Below are 21,029 nucleotides of genomic sequence, written 5' to 3' on the forward strand. Positions count from 1 at the left end.
CGGACCCTGATCGTCGCTGGCCCATCGCTAGTATGACGTCTATCGTGGACTTCCTGTTTGGGTGATATTGGTAGCTTCTCAGAGTCATTACAACTACGGACCTCGAGGCCGTAAGTGATTGTCGCTCCTTCTCTTGGCGTGTTGCACCATACGGCCGTTTGTTTGCTCACTATCCGTCGCTGACAATCCGACATCCACAGCTGTACCAGTCGAACCGGGTGCTTGCTTCACCCGTCATCTCCTGCCCAGAGTGTCAAAGTCATCGGATTGAAGAACACGTCGATCTACGTCGCCGCTCCCGAGCCCTACTCAACCTACGTTGAAGCTTACCAAGACTTCCCGCCAGCTTGCAGAGTGCCGGCGACACTCCTTCATGCTACAAGATGCCAGTTCAGAGTCGCGACATCACAACCCAGTCCCATCGTCCTCGACAGAGTAGAGCGAATTGACGCCTTCCACATCCTCCATTTCCACGGGAACAAGATGTGTACAAAAGTCATCCTCAAGCACAGCACATGTCAACACGAGTTCTGGGTTAAGCGCAACTGTACACGCCATCCGGAGTGCGTTTTCCTTACTCAAGTCTACCGAGAGAGAGGTGGAGAATGCTGGGAATGCGATCCAGAGCAGGGACCGCCTGAAGCACTTTTTCCGCGCGAAGTGAGCTGGCGAAGGGTTAAAGGCAAGGTCAGGGAAGGAGGTCCTGTCAGCGTTTGAAGCGTGGAAGTGGTGTTATGTCCAGTGTGTAACTATCAATGTCTCATTCAACATATGCGTCGAATATTTGGACCGACAATGCAGATACCTCATCACTCAATCATATGTTCGTCAGATCGTATATCTACATTCTTCCAAGTAAAAAGGGACTCTGCATCTTCTCGCACTTTCTCCACACTCTCCTGTCACCTCCTTACCACCGATATCATCTGATCCAAGTTATCCAACACATCCACACTCATATTCACCGATCACTACCGAGTTTTCCCAACCCGAGCAATTTGAGAACCAACTACCAGCGAGATGTGCACACGCTTCGTCGTCAACTACGCATGCGGTCAGAATAGTTCACCCATATGCAAGCTTTGAACGTCACATATGTAGAGAAGCCGGCGGTATCATAGTATAGTACTCCATCGATATGAATGGGAGATGCGATGCTCATCTTTGCGATGGGCAACAGCCAAGTACTGAGGACAAGGAGCAAAGTAGAACTACAAGAGAGAGGAAGAGAGGTTGAGTGCACAGAGGTGAGCAGGTCGAAGCCGTTCAACGTCGAGACAAGAAGCGTACAGACGGCAGTAACCTTTGTCGGACATCCCGTTCCTTGTATACTGTCCAGGGTATACTTTCTCGAAGATAAGTAGCGACGTAATGGAAGGCACGACACAATAGCACAAACAGGCACGAGTGATTGGACAAGACGAGTTTTTTTTTCATTCCACCCATATACCCATTCTATTCATTTCGTTGCCTTTGGTTTCATTCTATGTTAATCATACAAGCCAAGACAGAACGCCATACCAATGCTGCGCCGTGAAATGCCAGACCGCTAAAAAGGGCAACAGAGACGCGAATAGCTGAAAGCATTACGCAGATGCAAGAGCGAGAAAGCAAAAGCAAAAGCAAACATGCGTCGTAATGCAACGGTACAACATGCAAAAAAGAGAAGAGAGAGAACTAATCACTATCATCCCTGGCCCGTCCAGCCTGACTTCCTTCAAAGTTCCTCATCCTGGTTGCATGGTTGTGGTTGATCATGCTGCGAATGGGATTCTTGCGTGCCGCGCTAACCATGCTGGGTGTAGGAGGGTGTCTTGAGGCGTGAACACCACCGGTTCCATATTGCACTTCGTCAAAAAGGTTGTCGTACTGGCCTTGGGTCAGACTATCCTTTCTTGATGTCTTGGAAGGCTTTACAGGTCGGACAGTTGATACCTCACTAGGTTCAGAGACGATAGATGGTTTGGACTTGGAGGACCGCGAGGACCGGTGAGGGCGTGATGAGTCCTCATCGTCGGCGGAGTCGGCGGATGTCTTCCGCAAGCGGTGGGAGCGGTGAGAGCGTTTTGATGACTTGCTGATGGACGACTCGTTGTCATCGTCATGCTTTTTACTGCGGGATGACTCTTTGTCATCGTCGTGCTTCTTACTACGAGACGAATCTTTGTCATCGCTATGCTTCTTGCTGCGATGGCTCACGGATGTCTCAGCGTCGTCGTCCTTCTTGGACTTATGGCTGCGGTGGGAACGGTGCCTACGCCGTGGACCATCGCCGATCTGAGAGATACTGTCGCTGGGAACGACAGTGTCAAGATCATCCTCGCTTACTTCTTCAATGTCAAGGTCGTCGATGAAGTCGTCATCGTCATCATCGTGCTTGGACTTGTCACGGCCTAGGATGCTGCTGACAATGGAAGCAGCCTTGGATGCAACCTTGGTGGGGGCCTTTGATGGAGCCTTCGATGCAGGGGCCGGTGGAGAAGGCGATGAGCTACGCTCCTTGCGACTGCTACTACTGTGCTCTTTGTGCGAGCTATGTTTTGAAGATGAAGTGTGAGAGGACCTGGCTTTTGATCTGCCCGAGCTACTCTTGTCATCATCGTCAGCACGATCTGCCACGAACGATGAGATGAAAGAGCTAGGAGCTGCGCTATGTGCTTTCGAGACTACACTTTGAGGCTTGGACGATGGTCGTGGAGGCTTTGACTTTGTTGCGACACTTTCCGGCCTAGCAGTGGAGACAGTGCTTCTTGCCCTTTCAATCATCAGCAACTCAGGGCTGGTATTGGAGCGGTGAGCTGCCGTGAGCCTCGAAGGAGCCCTTGACGGGGCAGTAGAGTATGCAGGGGCATATTCGATCGCGAGTGGCTCTGCGATCTGCGTGCGAGGAGCCTCAAACTGAGACGGTGAGTAGTAGCTAGCGGGCGCAGCCTCGATTTGTCGTGGCACAGAAGTCCTAGGAATCTGGGAAGCGCGCGAATAGGATGATTGCGCGTCGTCTTCAATGCGGCGTGCTACAGGTACTACTGGCTGAGCAGGAGTTGGCGGTGCAGCGGTCTCGACAGGTGGTTGCGCGGGTTGTGGGTCCTGCTGGGGTGTCGGGGGTTGGGATGAGGCCTGGGCGAAGAAGCCAGCCGCAGTGTTGACCGCGTTTTTGGCGTCCATGAAGGCGCTGAAATCCGCCTCTTTCTTCGCACTATCTTTTTCGCTCCGCATGAATGCATATGTGACGGCTGCACCTGCAGCAGCTCCAAGTAATGTTCCGAGGATGTGCGTGGCCGCCCCACTGCTGGAGTCGGATTTCGTCGTCGTTTCGGGAACAGGAGCGACAGTGGGTGCAGAGGCGCTTCTGGCTACAGTCGGTGGCTTCGGAACAGCTGATTCGGCCGGTGGTGCCATTGGTGTTGCGCCAGCTCTCGAAGCACACGTGTGGGCACTGAAAATACTCGGGCTTTCCCGGAAGCTCTGCGAAACTGTCCTCGACCACGTGATAACCCGGCTGTGTTCGATAATGGTACCATCGTTTCTCATGTCTGGTCCATTTCGGTAGACGACCTCGATGCTGTTTCCGTCAAAGTCCAGTACTGCGGCATTGAAGTGACCGTCTTCCGCGCAACGAGAACCCGGTGACCCATTGGGACGTCCGCCGGCAGTTAGTGCAGCGGTATAGAAGTTCCGGACCGCAGTCGTGCTAGGTGCGGTGAATGCGATGTGTGCTGCGCCGGCCCTTACACTACTGAGCTGTCAGTTGCGGTGTGCCTGGTGATCATTTGTGGTACTGACCCAGACGTTTCTTGGCAGAGATAGAAATCGGCATCATGGATCCCGAGGCCAATTTGGTTGCCAAATTGGCCGATGTAGCGGTAGCCCAGTGGTTGAAGCGCAGAGAGAAAGAATGACGTTGACGTTGGAAGATGCGATACCGTGAGACCAATGTGGGAGACGGGCATTGCTGAACAGCGGTGAACAAAAACAAGAACGACAGGACGCGGACAGAACGATCGCCGAGAGGAGAGTCAAGAAGGAAACAAGATATGAATATGCACACGATCAGGTTTGAACGTGTTAGAGCGGTTGGAGATGTATGGTGTGAGTAGGGAGGGCAAGTATCGGTACGGCCTCGAGGTTTATATCATGAACCCCGTCCAGGTGCAGCGTCTCGATGCATCGTGAACCGAGTGGCAGGGCGTTCCATACCGTTGCGGGACACACCCTACTAGCACGCCCCACTGCTGCAGTTAGCTATCAAGGAGGTCGCTGTCAAGATGTTGTGATGCTGCCACATGTCCTGCGTCTGCAGCTAACAAATTTGTTAAAGTAAGCGAGGTGTCGGTGTATGACATTGGTCCTCGACGTCGGCCCGGAGCCGCGAGAGGTTTAAGTCGCCGCACGCCTCACATTGCGTACTGCGCTACAGTACGTATGGACTCATAGCATTCTGGTCGCTTGTCGCGTGCAACAGAGTATTTGCGGTCTGGACGCGCCACTTGTCGTCGTAACGCGCCATTGGACATGGCGTGACGTCGACACTGGGGCACCGTTCGCACAAGAACCAAGATGTTGCTGCAGTGAGGCTACGATCGCAGGCATCGTGGTAGATTCTTGGAGTCGCACCAAAAAGTCGGTAGGACTTGCCATGCTGTTGCTTTTTTCGATGTTTACGCGAGATCATCATGGGAGATCGGCGATGCGGCTCCATGTATAGATGCTACCCGTTGCCCTCCCGCCACATGCGCAGAATGCGATGAGTCCCGTCAGGGAAGCCTCTAACCTCATGAAGTATAGGATGAGCGAATAACCGGGTATATGCTTGAAAGAGGGGTTCAAGGGATCGTACTGCGAAAATGACGTGAAGTATACTTTTTTCATTCGCCAGATATGTCATTCCTGACACTGATGATCCTCCTGCTCAGAGTTCCTAGAGTGGATGAAGAGCCGCGATATCCTACAAGCTAGCTACTGACAGACATGTTTCGAAATCGAACGACAGGCCCTGATTAGACCCAGTGGTATGACACCGTACACAAGGCGCACATAGACTAGCGTACTGTGCTGACAGAATAAGATGAAAGGAAAACAGGAGGTGCGGGGTAGGTTGAGCTGCCCCGCGATCTTCAAAAGAAGATTGATTGTTGTGCGTTGAGCCAGAGTAGTTGTTTTGTTGTAAAAAAACCTCAAGCAGACGCCCAAAATCAGATGCAGTAGCGCACAGGCTGTCGATGTTGCGATCTAAGCCATGAACGTGTCCTGCAGCCTATATGTCCTGGTTATTTTTCATCAATGTGCGGTCCGTGATCCGACTCGTCCGCCGTGAGTCAGTTGTTACTTGTGGGCTAGCTGGCGTGTCCGGTATGGATAGGTCCAACCCTTGGTCGTGCTGCCGAACTAGAAGATGTTCCAAACGTCTTCCGCAGCATGGCAGAACTTACTGCATGCAACGCTGGCACTGAGGTTAAACTGGCTAATGGCGATGCTGTCGTCCTTGATGTGATCGGCAAAGTCGTCGTTGCCCTTGGCCATGGCACCTACGAAGACTGCAATGCTCTCGCCCTTGTTGAGGCCGCCAATGTAATCGCTGACACGTACGACCTCGGAGTCGAAGCTGAGCGTGACCTTGCGGCAGTTGGGGGGAAGGTGATCGGTAATGGGGTTCTTGATGACTTCGATGAGTTTTTCCTGGGATGACGTGGACCGGATCTGATGTCTGTGCAGGAGTTGAACCATGAGTCCAGCGAATCGCTTGAAGGTACGAGGAATGCGCACTGTAGGGCTGACCCTTATGAGCACATTCTTGGAGGTGTGGATGTAGATTTGGAGCTTGCCCGCCTTGTTGATTGGCGAGTCAAGCAATGTGAGCAGACACTGTAGCGCCACGTTAGCTGACGAACGCCCTTAGCCCCCTCTTGTACGCACTTGATGTGTGATGTCAGGCCGGGCCTCGCTGATATCGCGCCCCATCTTGCGCATTACGCCAATGTGATCGTCGCTGTTGAGCAGATTATACTTGTCTTCGCGCGCGCCGGGGCCCCGACCGGTGCCATGTGACGCCTTGTAGGTCTCGAGGGTCGCATTGCACAGAACGACGATCAGGCGCTGCGTGTCTTTGTCGTTGGTCGGGATGGGGGCATGCTGCTCGGCGACTAGCTTGGGCAACTCTGGGGGAGGCATTGATTGTGTTCCTGCGCGCGGTACCGTAGTGTCAGCGTTGTCGGCGATTGATAGTGAGCAAAGGCAATAGCGTCACCAAGAAATCCGCGGTCGACATACTTGCGCGCTTCTTTCCCCGCTCGGCTGAGTCTCGGGAGGTAGGTCTTTCTGTTGGCGAGTTGGACTCTTCGGATTTAGGGAGGGGAGCCATGTTGACGTATGGTGATAGACAAGTTACTCGAGTAACCTTTGTACGACTCTGTGTGACGTTTGGCGCGAAAAGATTGATCCAAGGCAGGGAAAAGCGAAGAAGTGATGAGTCGTTTATTCGGGTACCTGAGGATTAGCAATGGCTACATGCACTTACACACCAGTATTGATCAAGTGTCTCTTGGTCGACGAGAAGAAAAAAAAAAACGGTGGATATGCGGTAAGCTCGAGCAATGGCTGGGAACTACGCGCCCTATTTGTGCGAACTGTCGGTGAAAACAGCGTTTTTCCTTTGTCCAATCACAAACGGGCGAGCGGCATGATTACGTGAGAACCCCAACAATCCACCGACTTAGTCCTCATCACCAACTCGCCTATGCACCTTACCACGCAGAGTACAACAACGGGATGCACCAGCGTTGTGTTGGAAGCAGACAGCAAGCTGTTGCCTTAGTCACTGGCTATATGCGACGTGGTCGTCCATTGTAGCGACGGTTGTTTGACTCGACGCCGGGTCGTTCGTTGGTCCGGGGAAATCCAGCGTCAAGCGAGGTCCGCAAGCGCAAGAGTATCCGAGGATGCGCAGTCAACTCGGCGTCAGTCACTGCTTACACCGACAACACCCGTGGCTTCGAGAGGAAGTGCTCCTTGCAAGTAATGTAAGCTCCCAGTCGGGCGTCGGAACGTTCTGCAACGAAAGCGTCTCACCATAGTCTCTTGGCCCGCCTTGCATTTGAAACAGTCACCATATCAGGCGGTCGCCTCACATCGAACATGCCTCTATACGCCATGCGTATGGCCTTTTCTGTAAACATCATGCGATCTGCCAAGGATACTAAGCGGTCAGGTCATGCGCGAAACGAGTCTGGTTTGGCCGTCGCGCTGCCGCCTGAGCGGCTCTGTGGTGGGTACATGAACGCTAACCGTCGCATTTTGCCCGTCCCTGTCGCTGTCATCCAACATCACGTCCTCTTTCCTTATTCCGATTCTATCAAGTCGCAGGCGATATCTTTACACATTCTTTTGGTGGCAGCCGGCTGTCTTGATTCTGATCGTCATCGCAAGCTCGTAAACGCTCCGACAAAACAAATATTATTCCAGTCACCTCGGCCAATTCGACCGTTCGCAACCAAACAACTTCAATATGGCTTTCGAATGGCTTGCACCGATCCTTACGCCCGCCGCCCTGCGCTCCGTACAAGCTGACGGTCGACCTGTTATCACGCTCTTTCTTGTAATCTTCGGTCTCTCAGTCTTCGGTGTCCTGATATGGTACGTCCACTTTGTCACATCTAAGATGTATCCGAAGAAGAAGGATCCAAATGCCAAGAAGGGCCCGTTGCTCGGCTTCATTAAGCGATAGATGGTGGAAGAGGGCGGAGGAGGGCACGCTGGGCCAGGCTTAAGACGAGCAGGATCCTGCCGATGGAGGACGACATGACCATCAAGAGAATAATTGCGACGTTCATGCTCTATCGCCAAGCGCAATCGCGATCGAGTCTACGTCGAAACCACTCAGATCGACACTGGTCTCCCTTCGACTCACCACGGCGCGTCGTCTGTCTTGCGGGGGGGTTGAAGGATGGATCAGACCTGTTAATACTTGTCGCAAATGGTGTTGACAGGCCACCGAGGAGCACGCGGGTTTCATACCTATGAGCGAATGACTTGCTTTACTTTCAAAATTCAATACATAATTCTTACCCATCACACATCGAATTCTTACATATACGAAAAACTGGAATATCTGTAGATCAAAACACTGACATGTGATTCGATAACTTATTCCAGGCCAATCGCCATACAACCTTTTCCGAAGCTTGTCGGCACTCATGAGGTCCATCGGGGATTACAAGCCAATGACGTATGACCTACCCACTCTGGATAAAAATGCAGCAAGTACACGTATATACGAACACATGGCTTATGTCCGATTACTCTTAATCATTTCACTAGATATGTGGGTGCCTTTGAGTGATATAAAACCTGATGGAAGGCGAATAATATGATGCCACCACACAAGATACCAACACACGCTTGAGACAGTTATCATCATGTCTGCTCAGTCTATACCATCAGCATTGCCTCTACAAGGCAAGGTTGCTATAGTCACAGGCGCTTCGCGAGGAATTGGGGCTGGCTTGGCGTTAGAGCTGGCGCGAAGGGGAGCAAAAGTCAGTCCACCGACTTTGACCAAGTCAATCAAGCCGCTGATACATGTGACAGGTCACCCTCGTATACACATCTCCGAGTAGTGGAAATCTAGCAGAAGAGATTGCCTCAAAGATCAAATTACTTGGCAATGGTAGCGATTCGAAAATCGTTCAAGCTGACCTCAAACAACTCGACGCGCCTGAGAAGATCGTGTCGGCGACTCGGGAAGCGTTTGGTGATAAAATCGATATCCTCGTCAACAACGCTGGCGTTTTGTTTGACAGGTCCATCACGGAGACAACAGCAGAAGACTACTCCAGCATATTCGATGTCAACGTCCGCGCACCTCTCCTTCTCACAGCCGCGGTAGTGCCCCATCTACGTGCACCAGGCCGCATCATAAACATGTCGTCTATAGGCGCACGACTAGGTATCGCCAATCTGACTCTCTATACTGCATCCAAAGCAGCGATTGAAGGCGTGACCCGGAGCCTGGCACAAGAGCTAGGCATTGCAGGGCATACAATCAACGCTGTGGCGCCGGGTCCCACAGAGTCGGAAATGTTGGACAGTGTACCGAAAGAGGTCGTGGAGGTCCAGTTGAAGCAAACTGCAGTCGAGAGAAGAGTTGGCACCGCGGACGATATCGCAAGAATTGTGGCCTGGCTCTGTAGCGACGACGCGAAATGGGTTTCGGGTCAGACCATCTCCGCGAGCGGTGGTTTTCTGAAATTGTAAACGCGTCCTGTCAATGTTTGGCAATAAAGCTTCTTGTTTGATATGGAAGCTTGAAGTGGATCTCATGGTGTTTGGGTTCTAAGACCGGAAATGTTTGGACGGGAATAGATCGGATTTAGTTGGTACGCGGGCAAGTGACCGTTCAAACAAACATGCAGAGTACAACCGAGCGAGTACACATTTGTGCGGAAGTCGATGACGCCACAACCGTTGGATGGTCGATATTTTAACATGCATGCTTAGGGATCGTCTTCTTCAAATTGTGAAAGAAAACTGATATCAAGACTTCTTAGGTGGGCTTGAATAGTCGCAAGCTTCAGCCAAGACGTACGAGCAGCAGTGCATCCATCTCTTACAGCTGTCACTCTCAGCCATGCCGCAAGATTATCGTGCGCCATCGAAGCTTGTGTCCAGATCCACATGGGAAGGCGGTCGAAAGCCGTCGGAGGCTCGGAGCACAACGTGGAAGTCGTAAGGTGAGCCAGCATCGGCAGTTGAGCCTCAACGCACCGACCAGGGGCTGGATGGAGGCGCTTCACTCTAACGCACTAGGTTTTAGCCTACCACGTCCCAAACGCCTCTCAAACGCCTCGCTCTGCCATTTCGCATGGCGAAGACTAAAATGCATGGCCATTCACGTTTCAGAGGTCAAGCTTGGCATAGGCCTAGCCCTAGCCACGCCATCTCGCGTCCCTAATTGGCCATCATCCCGTTGCGATACGCGCTCGTAGACAGCGGATCTTACGGCGTCGCAGCTTTGCACTGCAGAGCCATGAAAGATGGTTCGACTTCTGCTACCGTTTCGCTCTTTGGGCCCTGGATTGCCCATCCTCCCGACCATCTGACGGACTGATACCCTTTACCCACTTCGCCAATGGCAAAGCTGACCTGACCTTGTCCTAACCCCCGTCGTCGGTGCCGCTTCTTCCTCTGTTCGCCGCAACGTTGGCTTATAGGCTTTTGTTTCCCCTACTCACCCCAAGACTCGACCGATTTCATGCCGGTGCTTCTTTAGCCGGGTGACTGAACGCCTCTTCTTGTACTATTTCTCTTCTTTTGTGCGGGCACTCTTAGTAAGTCACTTCATTCTTTTCCCAGGGCTTCTCGTGCTGGTGTGTCGCTGTCCCTGGTGCCTTCGATCTAACCTCTGCACAGATTACTTAGACACTCATTGAACTTGTTGCTCCACTTCGGCCACATTCAGCAGGTCTGAAGATCATCGGCATCCACACCAGTCATTCAATTGCTGCTACATTCGCTCCACTCAGCAGCTATGTCGTACACCACCAGCCTCACAGGTCGCGAGCGGTCAAGATGGCCACCGCTGACGCGCATGCTCATGTCCGGAGAGATGTCGGACGAAAAGGCGCGAGAGTTGACCCGGAAAGAGAAATTTGACGTGTGGATGGTCAACGAGGGTTACCGAAGATTGTAGGTCACAGCACCAGGCCAAAGAAGCAAATCGACTAACGTATCAAGCTTTGTATTCACCTTTGCGATATTACACGTCATGGTCTTCGTCTTTGGTATGATGAACTATGGACTGAAGGATAACTCTATTGGTTCAAGGAATCGCTTTGGTCTGACCTTCCCCATTGCTCGTTCGGCCGCTCTGGTGCTCCACGTCGACGTCGCTTTCATCCTCTTTCCAGTATGCAGGAACCTCATTTCTATGGCCCGTCGTACGCCGCTGAACGACGTAATTCCTTTCGACAAGAACATTACCTTTCACAAGCTGGTGGCCTGGTCCATCGTGTTTTTCTCCTGGGTTCATACCATCGCTCATTGGAACAATCTCGCGCGGTTTTCGGCAACGAACGACCTAGGGTTTATGGGATTCATCCTAGCTAACCTTGCGACTGGACCTGGATGGAGTGGTTACGTCATGTTGATTGCGCTCAACGCGATCGCTATTACAGCTGCTGAGAAGGCTCGTCGCGCAAACTTTGAACGCTTCTGGTACATGCACCATCTGTTCATCATATTCTTCGTCTTCTGGTCGATCCATGGAGCCTTTTGTATGATTCAGCCCGATTTTGCGCCTTTCTGCGATGGAATTGGTGTCTTCTGGGAGTACTGGATGTACGGTGGATTTGCCTACCTGGCTGAACGCATTGCCCGCGAAGTACGTGGACGACACAAGACGTACATCTCCAAGGTCATTCAGCATCCTAGCAACGTCTGCGAGGTCCAGATCAAGAAGGAGCATACCAAAACTCGTGCTGGACAGGTACGTCGCCTCCCTATTCGAACATGACCGTATGCTAACGACAACAGTACATCTTTTTGTGCTGCCCTGAAATCTCCATCTGGCAATACCACCCCTTTACACTCACCAGCGCACCTGAGGAAGACTACATCTCTGTGCACATTCGTATGGTCGGAAACTTCACCAAAGCCTTCGGTCAGGCCCTTGGTTGCAGCACGGAGAGGAAGCCCCCTGGTGAGAAGGGTGAGAAGGGCGGATCGAGCGAAGAGATCGCCTTGCGACAGATCCTCCCCCGAGTCTATATCGATGGTCCTTTCGGTTCCGCCTCTGAGGATGTGTTCAAGTTCGAAGTCGCCGTTCTCTGTGGTGCTGGTATTGGTGTTACGCCTTTCGCCTCGATTCTCAAGAGTATCTGGTACCGCATGAACTACCCTCAGGGATCTCGCACAAGGCTAAGGAAGGTATACTTCTTCTGGATCTGCAGAGATTTCGGGTCGTTTGAATGGTTCAGGTCGCTGTTGTTGGCCATTGAAGCACAGGATATCGATGACCACATCGAGATCCATACCGTAAGTTTTATGTTCATCAGCGGCTCTTCGAAATGATGATTTACTAATCATCCCCATAGTACCTTACAGCAAAGATCAAGGCAGACGACGCGACAAACATTATGATCAATGACGCAAACGCCGAACAGGACGCCATCACCGGTCTCCGCGCTCCTACAAACTTCGGTCGACCCAACTGGGACATGATCTTCAAGTCCATCCGCAAGATCCACTCACCTGCCGAGGCTGGTGTCTTCTTCTGTGGCCCCAAGGGTCTTGGTTCTACGCTCCACGTCAAGTGCAACATGTACTCTGAGCCTGGCTTCAGTTTCGTATGGGGCAAGGAGAACTTCTAGATGCCATCACGAGTTTTGGAGAGCGAAAAATGGGGAGAAAGACGAAGGGGCTGGGGTTATACCATTTGCTATATTGAGAGCGAATTGTCACTTATTACTACGGTTGTACATAATTCGCTCGTCTCTTTACACTTTTGGTCTTTTTGTTTGTTAATCTTGAAAGCTGCAAGCGGCTAAAGACACATGTTCAAAGTCTACGATATCCCATAGAATTTCTAATAATGAAGAAAGAATGAGTTCCATACGCAGGCGTCTCCACGGCCACACATCTTCGTACTTGCCAATACAAAGATTAGCCTGATTGTACCCTGGCTCCCTCAGATTTCAGGCATCATACACTCCTACGTATCCGTAATCACGCCACTCTCATTCATGCATCCAAGCCACCCAAACATCCCGAAACCCTGTGCGCCGCAACACTAAGATGAACTCCACATCGCCTCGGGTAACGGCAATGCTCGGACTCCGCGGGATCTACGCTTCATACCGAGCGATAGGCTTGGGATGGCCCTTGTCAGCGCGTAGCAATTCAGGGTGCAGAGCGGACGGTGTGACGCAAGGTCGGGAGAGGAGACGGTTGTCAAGCTTTGGGTGTCTCGGGAGCCAAGGGCTTGGGGTCTGAGCATATGAAAGGCTCCAGAGACTAGAATTTGTATGTGGGAACTACGTCTTATGCTATCAGATGAACTGGATATGATGGTGTGCTACGCTAAGCTACAATCGTTTCTTCCATCCCTTCTCTAACCAGTTGTTGATTCCTACAAGTCCCTCTAGTTCTTTAACCCCCGGATTGATACCTTCGCCTACACTTATATCGTGAGCTCCAATGACCCATACTTTGTCCTTTTGCGCGAACTCTCTTGTGCGCAACATCGTGTTCACTGCTTGCTCTGGATCGGCGTGCATGCCTGACTTTGCATAAGGTGGCCTGGCAGTACGTTTCGGCTCTTTGAGCAGGTCCGGGTGATGATAACAGTCGCCGGCTAGCAGTACAAAGGTGTGCTCGTTCTCGTTAGAACCTGATGTCGTTCGCAGTAGCATCATCTGATGGCCCGACGAATGTCCTGGAGCGTCGATAATATACGCTGATCCATCCCCGAAAACATCGTATGCCCGGTCAAAAGCGCCGATGCCGATCCACTCAGGCTTTTTGAGATCTACAGCAGCATATTTACCCTTTACCATACCCTCCATGACCAGACCTACTCTCTTATCGCCTGCTTCTTTCAATATATCGTCAGGCACAAAACTCTCTACAATCTTCCGGCTGCCATCCACCGGCAAAGTCTCACTCAGCGTTGGAGCTTTTGGATCAGTCGGATAACCTAGAATTCGATGTACAAGGTCAGCAAGTTTCTCACATGCAGTTCGTACATGGGAGATACCCACCAGGCCTTGCATATGTACAGCATGTTGGTCCAACCCACATCTCTGCCTCTTCGAATCCAGCCTTAGCCCCATCGCCAACGTGGTCAAAGTGCATGTGCGAAAAAATGACTGCCTTGACTTTCTCAGGTTGTTGATCGGCCGATCCATGCTCTTGCAGTACCTCTGCCGGTGACTTCGGTTCGCATTTGAAGTTCGGTAGAGTGCCTTCCACAATAAGAGGGGGGAGGTTTTCAAGATCTTTTCGCATGCCTAGATCGAAAACGTACTTATTCCCGGTTGCAGCGTGTTCAATGAGGAACACATAGTCTGGAGCATAAAATGTCTTCCTTTTTTCGCTCTCGTCATTCAGATCTTCTGACTCTTGCGGCTTATCCGGACCAGGGAGCAAGACCATGTCCGTAGGGATGTGAAGACCGCCAGCTTGAATCAGATGGACTTTGCATGTTGCGGTGGAGGAAGGTATAGAATGCCACGGAATTTGGGTTGATGACTCTGACATGGCTACAGTGAAGATGAATTGCTGCTGATTTTGGAATCAGCTGTGCGAAATTGCTGTGTTGGAAGACGCTCGAGATGTTAAGCTAGTAAGATATGCCATTGTGTTGATGACGTCAACCGCATGAACACTAGTTTGCTGCTGCACATTGCGTAGAAGTTTGTCCAAAATCATCCTCAAGCTTGATGAAGCTTAAAATTTAGTGTATGGTCTGAATATATACACGATAACATCACATGCTCGAATGCTCCTCCTCGAGCCCACGTACTATCATGAGTACCTTTGCAGACTACAAGGCACTGTTGTCTCCGCGTTCGTCTGTTGATCGATCAATATAACAGTGGTATCTCTACACATCCGTTTACCCTCTTCCACCCCAAAGCTCTTCCTCAGCCCCCTTCTTTTCTCTGCACTCGTCACATTCGCCTTTGCCCTCTTCATAAACTACTATCATCTCACTCAAGGGCACATAGCATCGCGCACCTCTACGTGAAGCATCTTGACATGCGCCACATGTTGTGTCTTTGTGTGTCGGCCACTGCATGAAGTCAGTGTATGTCTTGAATACAGTTCAAATATTCAAATCTCACCTCAGTCTCTGGGGTTGATTGCCTGGCACTGACAGGCCGGTTCGGGCGTTGGTGGTCTGGTGTGTGAATAGGAGAAACGTGGCCGCATGTATACTTCGTAGGGCGGAGATGGCACATCTTGTTGTGTATCAAAGGTTTAGTATCGTACAAAGTTGTGTTGGTGTTTGATTCTCGTCGGAGTTATGGCACGATTGGTGAGCCGTGGGTTCAGTTGTGCTAAAAGAGCGCTCTTGCTTATTGTTGAAGACTAAGAGGTGACAAGTGCTAGAGTAAGGAGGTGATGGAGTGAGTCGACATTTCTACAACTGGGCAGATTTGGGGGGGGGGGGGGGCATCCGTGTGAACGATCTTGGTCGCTCGGGCTCCTTCACAGCTTGAGTACAGCACATCAATTGGCATAGCTGTAAGCGCTTTGTGACGTAGACTTGTGTGCTGTGAAAAGAATGCAACAGTGTTTATAGAATGTACTATGTGTATAACCCTAACAACAACCAGTGCCAAACGCCAGATCAAGTTCAATACAGCGTTCGCTCCATCTGCCTGCGCAAACAAGCCCAAAGCAGGATATGTAGACTGGAGATGAAGGAATAAATATGCCAGCAAGCCAAGGCCTACTTGGCAAGGATTGGCGCCGCCTTTCCGGCTTTTTCTGCTGCGATGTTTGCAAGCTTTTGCAGTTTTTCGGCGCGTACTTGGCGGAAGTATCGGAAGAGGAGAATAAAGGATAGCTCGATACGCTCTTTGGTCATCATGAGGAAACCCTGGACGAGCAGACCCTTGAGGATCTGGGGTCCGATACCCTTGAAGAGCGCTGCAGGACCTTCGTGTTGTATGATGTATTGCATAACTTCGGTGAAGGACTTGAAAGGCTTGCCATTCCTGGCTGGCGGGGGTTTTGATTGAAGCCCAACTTTTGCGACGATAAGGGGTTGTGTTGCGATTGTAGCAAGAGTCTTAGAAAGAGCTCCGATGACTAAAACCTGTTAGCAGCTTTACTTGAGCAATAGTAGTAATCTTGACTTACGGAACGCCTCTAGAGGCTTCAGCGTCTTCTTCCCCGGGTACAAGACTTCCCGTAATCGCTGATAAGCTCCGTATGTGATGGAAGGGTTGACCACAAGCACCAGACTAGCCCTGAGACCTCTCCAGAGACCAGTCCAGCCATCTTCGCCATTGACCACGTCCATAGCCGTAGCGATCATTCCCTTGCGCTCTGCCTTGCTCATGGTCTGTTGCCTCGTCGTTACGACGGCGACTGGGATTGTGAAGAGCTGGGCGAGCGCTCCGGCAAGCGCTCCCAGAGAGAGTTCGACTGGGGTACTCGGTGATGCTTGGAGCGTGCGGTTCGCCATGTAGAGACTTCGTACAACAGTATACCAGTAGAAGTAGGCGAAGTTGGTCGATGCTACACCGAGCAGAGAGCCTCCTATGCCGGCATACAGTCCAGACAAACCCTCTTCTGCAAAGACTTTTTGCAGCGCGTCGAGCGCGCCATCGTAGTGTTCGCCATCGGCGGGATTGGCATCGTTCGAGTTGGGGGAGCGCTTAACCTGGACCTGTAGCCGCGTCTTGATCCTGAGGCGTTGTCAGTATTTCTCTCGGTTGCATACAATGTCTCAGAATATGTGCAACTTACAAGTCCAGGGGATAGACGAGCGTGTTCGCGATGACAGCACCGGCGGCGCCTGCGACAGCGTTACCCCATGGCGGTAGAGTTTCTACCTTGGACTGCCCGGCCATGGTAGTGGTGGTCGAGTAAAGTTGCTAGGGCTTGGCCTGGGTGTTGCGACTACGGAGAGCGTGACGGGCAGAGGGGTATGGTCGTGTGGAAGAAGCTATCGATTCTTACTATCTCATTATGACCGCGATTATCTGAGGACTGGAGATAGCAGCATCGGGGGTTAGAAAAAGCGGGCAGGGGACGTTCATGGTGCCCGCAACGCGATAGCGCTGTCGCATGCATGGCTGACCTCTCCCGAGGTTCCAGAGGCCGAGGTTCAGGGCCGGATGACGTCTTACCCTGCTCCCTTGGGCCTTCCTTCACCGTCGCCATTGTTGATCGTTTCGGTGAGCGCAGGCAAGCCGCCGTGGGCTCGGCATACCTTACACGTGAATCAGAGACGTTTCGCCTCGCTCACCTGCTATGAACCTGCATTGCCTGCTGCAGCCGGCAGTCGCGACAGGCGGTTGGCAGGAACGTGCGTCGCGCTAAAACGCTCAGCTCCATTGCAAACAACAGAACACCATCACGACTTCTTGGTGCGCCCTTGACTCAAGTCCCCCGTGTTAGTCGCATCGTTATGGCACGAAGCAAGTAGCTTCACTGTCCGCTGGTCGTATTGGTCAAACTTCGTTAACCACACCCCGTTTCAGGCCATTCACGATGGCTGACCGGGCCGCTCAGCTTGAGGCTTGTAAAGCTGCTGCAAGCGTATGTGATACTCGCGACTAACCTCTCGTGGCAGCAACAAGTTCTCTATTGTAGCTCCAACTAATCAAGCTACTAGAACTACCGCTCCCAGCTTCAGACAGCTGCTACCAAAGATGAGGCGCTCACTCTGGCCATCAGTGTGGCTGAGAGTCTGATGAAAGCGCTCAAATTGTCGTCGAATCCAGACGAAAAGAAACAAATCAAGGCGCAATGCAGCGAGATGATGAATGTTGCCGATCGCATCAAGAATACAGAAACATGGACACCTTTAGTCGAACCACAGCCCTCAAATGCAAGACACGAGCGGGTCGGTCGGTGGGCTGCCCAGGTCGCTGGAAGTACGACTCCCGGTACATCCTTTGGAGACTCTACTACTCGTTCGAACGCATCCCGCGGTGATCTTTCCTCAACTACAGGGCCTGTCAGCGGTCCAGCAGCTTCAGGTAAATCTTCGGCTTCTTCTTCATCAGCATTCATTCATCATTCAGATGTTTCTTCAACAGCTCCTTTTGTCAAGCAAGCTATCTATGAAGATTCCATGCCGCTTATTGATCTTTCGGATGATCCTGTTCCAGTCAATGCACCAAGCGCAATCACTGATGTATGGCACGAAGATAGCTCAAACGCCAAGATTGGCCATGATCACCACACAAAAGACGTTCACAATGTGGAACTAGATCCATCTGCGGCGCCACACTTCCCTGTTCCACAGCCTCAGCCGAGGGCACCCGCTCCGCAAGCAGCGGACCTAACACCATCGACTGTACCCCACGCTCAGATACACAGGCTACGAGAGCCAGTTTCAAGCAGGAAGTTGCCCGCAAAAGAGAGCATTATCTTATTAAAGGCTTCCATAGTCAATGGCTTCAAGTTTCCGCCTTGGGACAAAATGCCATCTGCAAATGAATTTACATCGGAAGAGGGCGTGGCTCCCTACATGTACATCACCTAATGCTCGAGAAAGGGGGTTTCAAGACACTGACAACAACAACAGGGACACCCGGGATCTGAGTCTATCGCCATACCAGCAGCAATTCTTCTTGGGTTGGCTGCGCGCCAAAGATGCTGTCCCGCCGCCCTCGCAGTTCCCCAATGGCAGGGCTGGCATCGGGCCTTTGATGTCCAGCACGAGGCCTCTGGATCTTGTACAGGATGCAGCTTCGGATTGCTCAGTGGTTACGAGCTTATGTGCTGGCATTGCTCGCTCTGAACGGGGTCACGACGAGGTTTGTCGTGCAGAAAGGTCAGCGTCTCTGGTACTAACTGCGACAGATGCTCACGAACAAGATATACCCATACGATAAGCACCTTGGAAAGCCAGTAGTATCGTCTAACGGCAAGTATATTGTACGGCTTAATTTCAATGGTTGTTGGAGAAAGGTGGTCATCGACGACAGGTTACCAGTATCGAGTACCCATCGGCTGCTGCATGTCATCGATCGCCGCAATTCAGCGCTCTTGTGGCCGGCATTACTCGAAAAAGCATATCTCAAGGTCCGCGGTGGCTACGATTTCCCTGGGAGCAGTTCATGCAGTGATCTTTGGGCGATGACCGGCTGGATACCAGAACAAGTGTTTTTGCAAGAGTAAGGCATTTCCTACTTAGTGTCTACGCCTTACCATACTGAGTATTATAGGGCGGATACAGTTCCAGAGCAACTATGGAAGCGTATATACAACGCTTTCATGTATGGCGATGTTCTGGTTACTGCAGGTACTGGGAAGATGTCGACTAGACAGGAGCGCGAACTCGGTCTTGAAGGCCAACACAGCTACGTCGTGCTGGACATGAAAGAGACGGATCATGACCGTCTGTTGCTCATCAAGAACCCTTGGGTCGAAGGCAAGGGTTGGCGTGGCCCTCGTCCTTCGGCTGTAACGGCCATGGATGCGTCTGCGTCTATCTCCAGTGGTGGCTCTAGTAACAGCCTCGAGAGCTATCACAGGGACAGTGTTCCGACCCAGGATCGACCGCACCCAACGACGTTCTGGATCGGGCTTGAGCAGGTCATACAGCACTTCGAGAGCCTGTACCTGAACTGGAACCCTGGCCTATTCCAGTATCGACAAGATATTCATTTTGAATGGAATGTGGAGTCTTCGCCAGGCGGTTGCCTCGTTAAGCATCCACAATTCGCCTTTGCTTCTCAACACACCGGCCCCGTGTGGTTTCTCCTTAGTCGCCATTTCCGAGACACGACAGCAATTACCAAGGAAGAGTCAGATGCATTCAACGACGGGAGTATCCGCCCTGATTCTCAAGTCAACTCTAACGGAGATGCACCAAAGGGATACATGAGTATATCTATCTGTAATGGCCAGGGAGAAAGACTGTATATGAAAGATACCTACCTAGAGTCGAGCGACTACGTCACAACACCGCAGTGTCTTCTTCGCTGTGACACAGATGCGCACTCGACCTATACAGTGGTGATTGATCAAGATGACTTGCCTCCATCACTGTACAGCTTCTCCCTGTCAGCATTCGCAAATTCACCAATCACACTGGAACAGGCAGCGCAGCGGTATCCCCTCCAGAAGATGGAGGAAGGCGCCTGGACGAGGCAGACGGCTGGCGGCGGCACAGACTCGTCGAAATACTTTGATAATCCTCAGTATTCGCTCACCGTTCGGGAACGTGGTTCACTAGCTATCCTGCTCACGAGTACGAACCACGAGCATCCCTTACATGTCAAGCTTGCGCTGGGACACGGAAAGAGGTTATATCGTCTTCAGAGTCGCGATGTACTGGCAGACTCGGGCGATCACCGCAGTGGATGTGTCTTAGCGGAGATTAAGGACCTTCAGCCGGGCTCCTACACAATCATTTGCTCGTTGTTTGAAGCTGGTCTGACTGGCGACTACCAACTCCGAGTTGACAGCACGAGCGAGGTAGTTTTGAAGCAAGTCCCACGCGATGGAGCAGGTCTCCTTTCAATGAAGCTCACTCCGGCCTGCTTCGGTGCCAACATACATAAAATTGCCGCGCCGTTGTGGCCTATGCGTTTGGCTTCGTATACCATCATCGCCAGATTCGCCAAGGCAACAAGTCCTCGTGCTATGGATTTGGGCAAGCTAGCGCGCAGCCCGCTTCGACTGAGTGTGGAAATTGGTCGGGGCCCAGAGCGCAAGTTCATCATCGCGAGCGAACAAGGAGAGTACTCGGATACTGCCACAGTTCGGTCCGAGAGTGTGAACATTGATCCGAAAATCACCACGCAAGGCGATCTATGGCTTGTGTTGGATAGGTTGTCAGGCTCTGGTGGACCAGTAGAAGAATGGTACGAAGTAGAAATATACACGGATACGCCCAAGGCATGTGAAATTGGAGTATGGCGGGAATGGGACGACTGATGATTTCGCGATAACGCAAGGTACGATCAGGGACGGCGCGTAGGGGTGTACCGACGGTCATTTGCATTGTCGATCACAGCGATCAGTCATTAGTCGGTTTGTCTGGAACTTTGGCGTCGTCGTGTGCACAGGTCGAAAAGGAGCACGTCAGGCTGGAGCATCACACTTGAGTTGGTATAGTTCAGGTGTAGCAAAGAATAGACGAGGAGTTCTCTTACACATGTCGTGCGGTTCCACGGCTGTGAAGTAGGCTATTCGCGGTTGTGAAACGTGGTAGGGGTGAGAGTCGGTGGCGAGACTGCACCCAATCAAGCGATGCACGATCTGTCAATGCATGTCCCTATTGCGCGTTTCGACCTTGCAGCAGACGCGCAGGTTGGGATTAGAGGTACGATAACGGCAACGCT

General features: G+C 51.7%; 7 protein-coding genes across 7 annotated transcripts; 4 read left to right on the forward strand and 3 right to left on the reverse strand.

Moving 5' to 3' along the window:
* Positions 1–1,677: 1,677 nt before the first annotated feature.
* On the reverse strand, positions 1,678–6,358 carry GT037_000591 (uncharacterized protein; the record flags this gene model as incomplete). The annotated part of the gene is made up of 5 exons (XM_038925638.1): positions 1,678–3,733; positions 3,784–3,952; positions 5,430–5,862; positions 5,914–6,179; positions 6,268–6,358. The coding sequence occupies 5 exons, from the start codon at positions 6,356–6,358 to the stop codon at positions 1,678–1,680; spliced, it is 3,015 nt and encodes a 1,004-aa protein (XP_038791494.1).
* A 773-nt stretch (positions 6,359–7,131) lies between these two features.
* Positions 7,132–7,720, forward strand: GT037_000592 (uncharacterized protein; the record flags this gene model as incomplete). The annotated part of the gene is made up of 2 exons (XM_038925639.1): positions 7,132–7,265; positions 7,459–7,720. The coding sequence occupies 2 exons, from the start codon at positions 7,132–7,134 to the stop codon at positions 7,718–7,720; spliced, it is 396 nt and encodes a 131-aa protein (XP_038791495.1).
* A 691-nt stretch (positions 7,721–8,411) lies between these two features.
* On the forward strand, positions 8,412–9,249 carry GT037_000593 (nad-binding protein; the record flags this gene model as incomplete). Its single annotated transcript, XM_038925640.1, has 2 exons — positions 8,412–8,531; positions 8,584–9,249. The coding sequence occupies 2 exons, from the start codon at positions 8,412–8,414 to the stop codon at positions 9,247–9,249; spliced, it is 786 nt and encodes a 261-aa protein (XP_038791496.1).
* Positions 9,250–10,522: 1,273 nt separating this feature from the next.
* GT037_000594 (nadph oxidase b) lies at positions 10,523–12,362 on the forward strand (the record flags this gene model as incomplete). Its single annotated transcript, XM_038925641.1, has 4 exons — positions 10,523–10,680; positions 10,729–11,479; positions 11,527–12,027; positions 12,087–12,362. 4 exons carry the CDS (start codon positions 10,523–10,525, stop codon positions 12,360–12,362), a joined length of 1,686 nt encoding a protein of 561 aa, XP_038791497.1.
* Positions 12,363–13,076: 714 nt separating this feature from the next.
* On the reverse strand, positions 13,077–14,250 carry GT037_000595 (uncharacterized protein; the record flags this gene model as incomplete). Its single annotated transcript, XM_038925642.1, has 2 exons — positions 13,077–13,687; positions 13,737–14,250. 2 exons carry the CDS (start codon positions 14,248–14,250, stop codon positions 13,077–13,079), a joined length of 1,125 nt encoding a protein of 374 aa, XP_038791498.1.
* Positions 14,251–15,448: 1,198 nt separating this feature from the next.
* On the reverse strand, positions 15,449–16,577 carry GT037_000596 (peroxisomal adenine nucleotide transporter 1; the record flags this gene model as incomplete). The annotated part of the gene is made up of 3 exons (XM_038925643.1): positions 15,449–15,810; positions 15,862–16,412; positions 16,474–16,577. The coding sequence occupies 3 exons, from the start codon at positions 16,575–16,577 to the stop codon at positions 15,449–15,451; spliced, it is 1,017 nt and encodes a 338-aa protein (XP_038791499.1).
* Positions 16,578–17,220: 643 nt separating this feature from the next.
* On the forward strand, positions 17,221–20,622 carry GT037_000597 (cysteine proteinase; the record flags this gene model as incomplete). The annotated part of the gene is made up of 5 exons (XM_038925644.1): positions 17,221–17,268; positions 17,345–18,207; positions 18,263–18,494; positions 18,541–18,854; positions 18,906–20,622. The coding sequence occupies 5 exons, from the start codon at positions 17,221–17,223 to the stop codon at positions 20,620–20,622; spliced, it is 3,174 nt and encodes a 1,057-aa protein (XP_038791500.1).
* Between the last annotated feature and the right edge of the window lie 407 nt (positions 20,623–21,029).

Source organism: Alternaria burnsii, assembly GCF_013036055.1.
Source record: "Alternaria burnsii strain CBS107.38 chromosome Unknown 705, whole genome shotgun sequence".
Classification (NCBI taxonomy): Eukaryota; Fungi; Ascomycota; class Dothideomycetes; order Pleosporales; family Pleosporaceae; genus Alternaria; species Alternaria burnsii.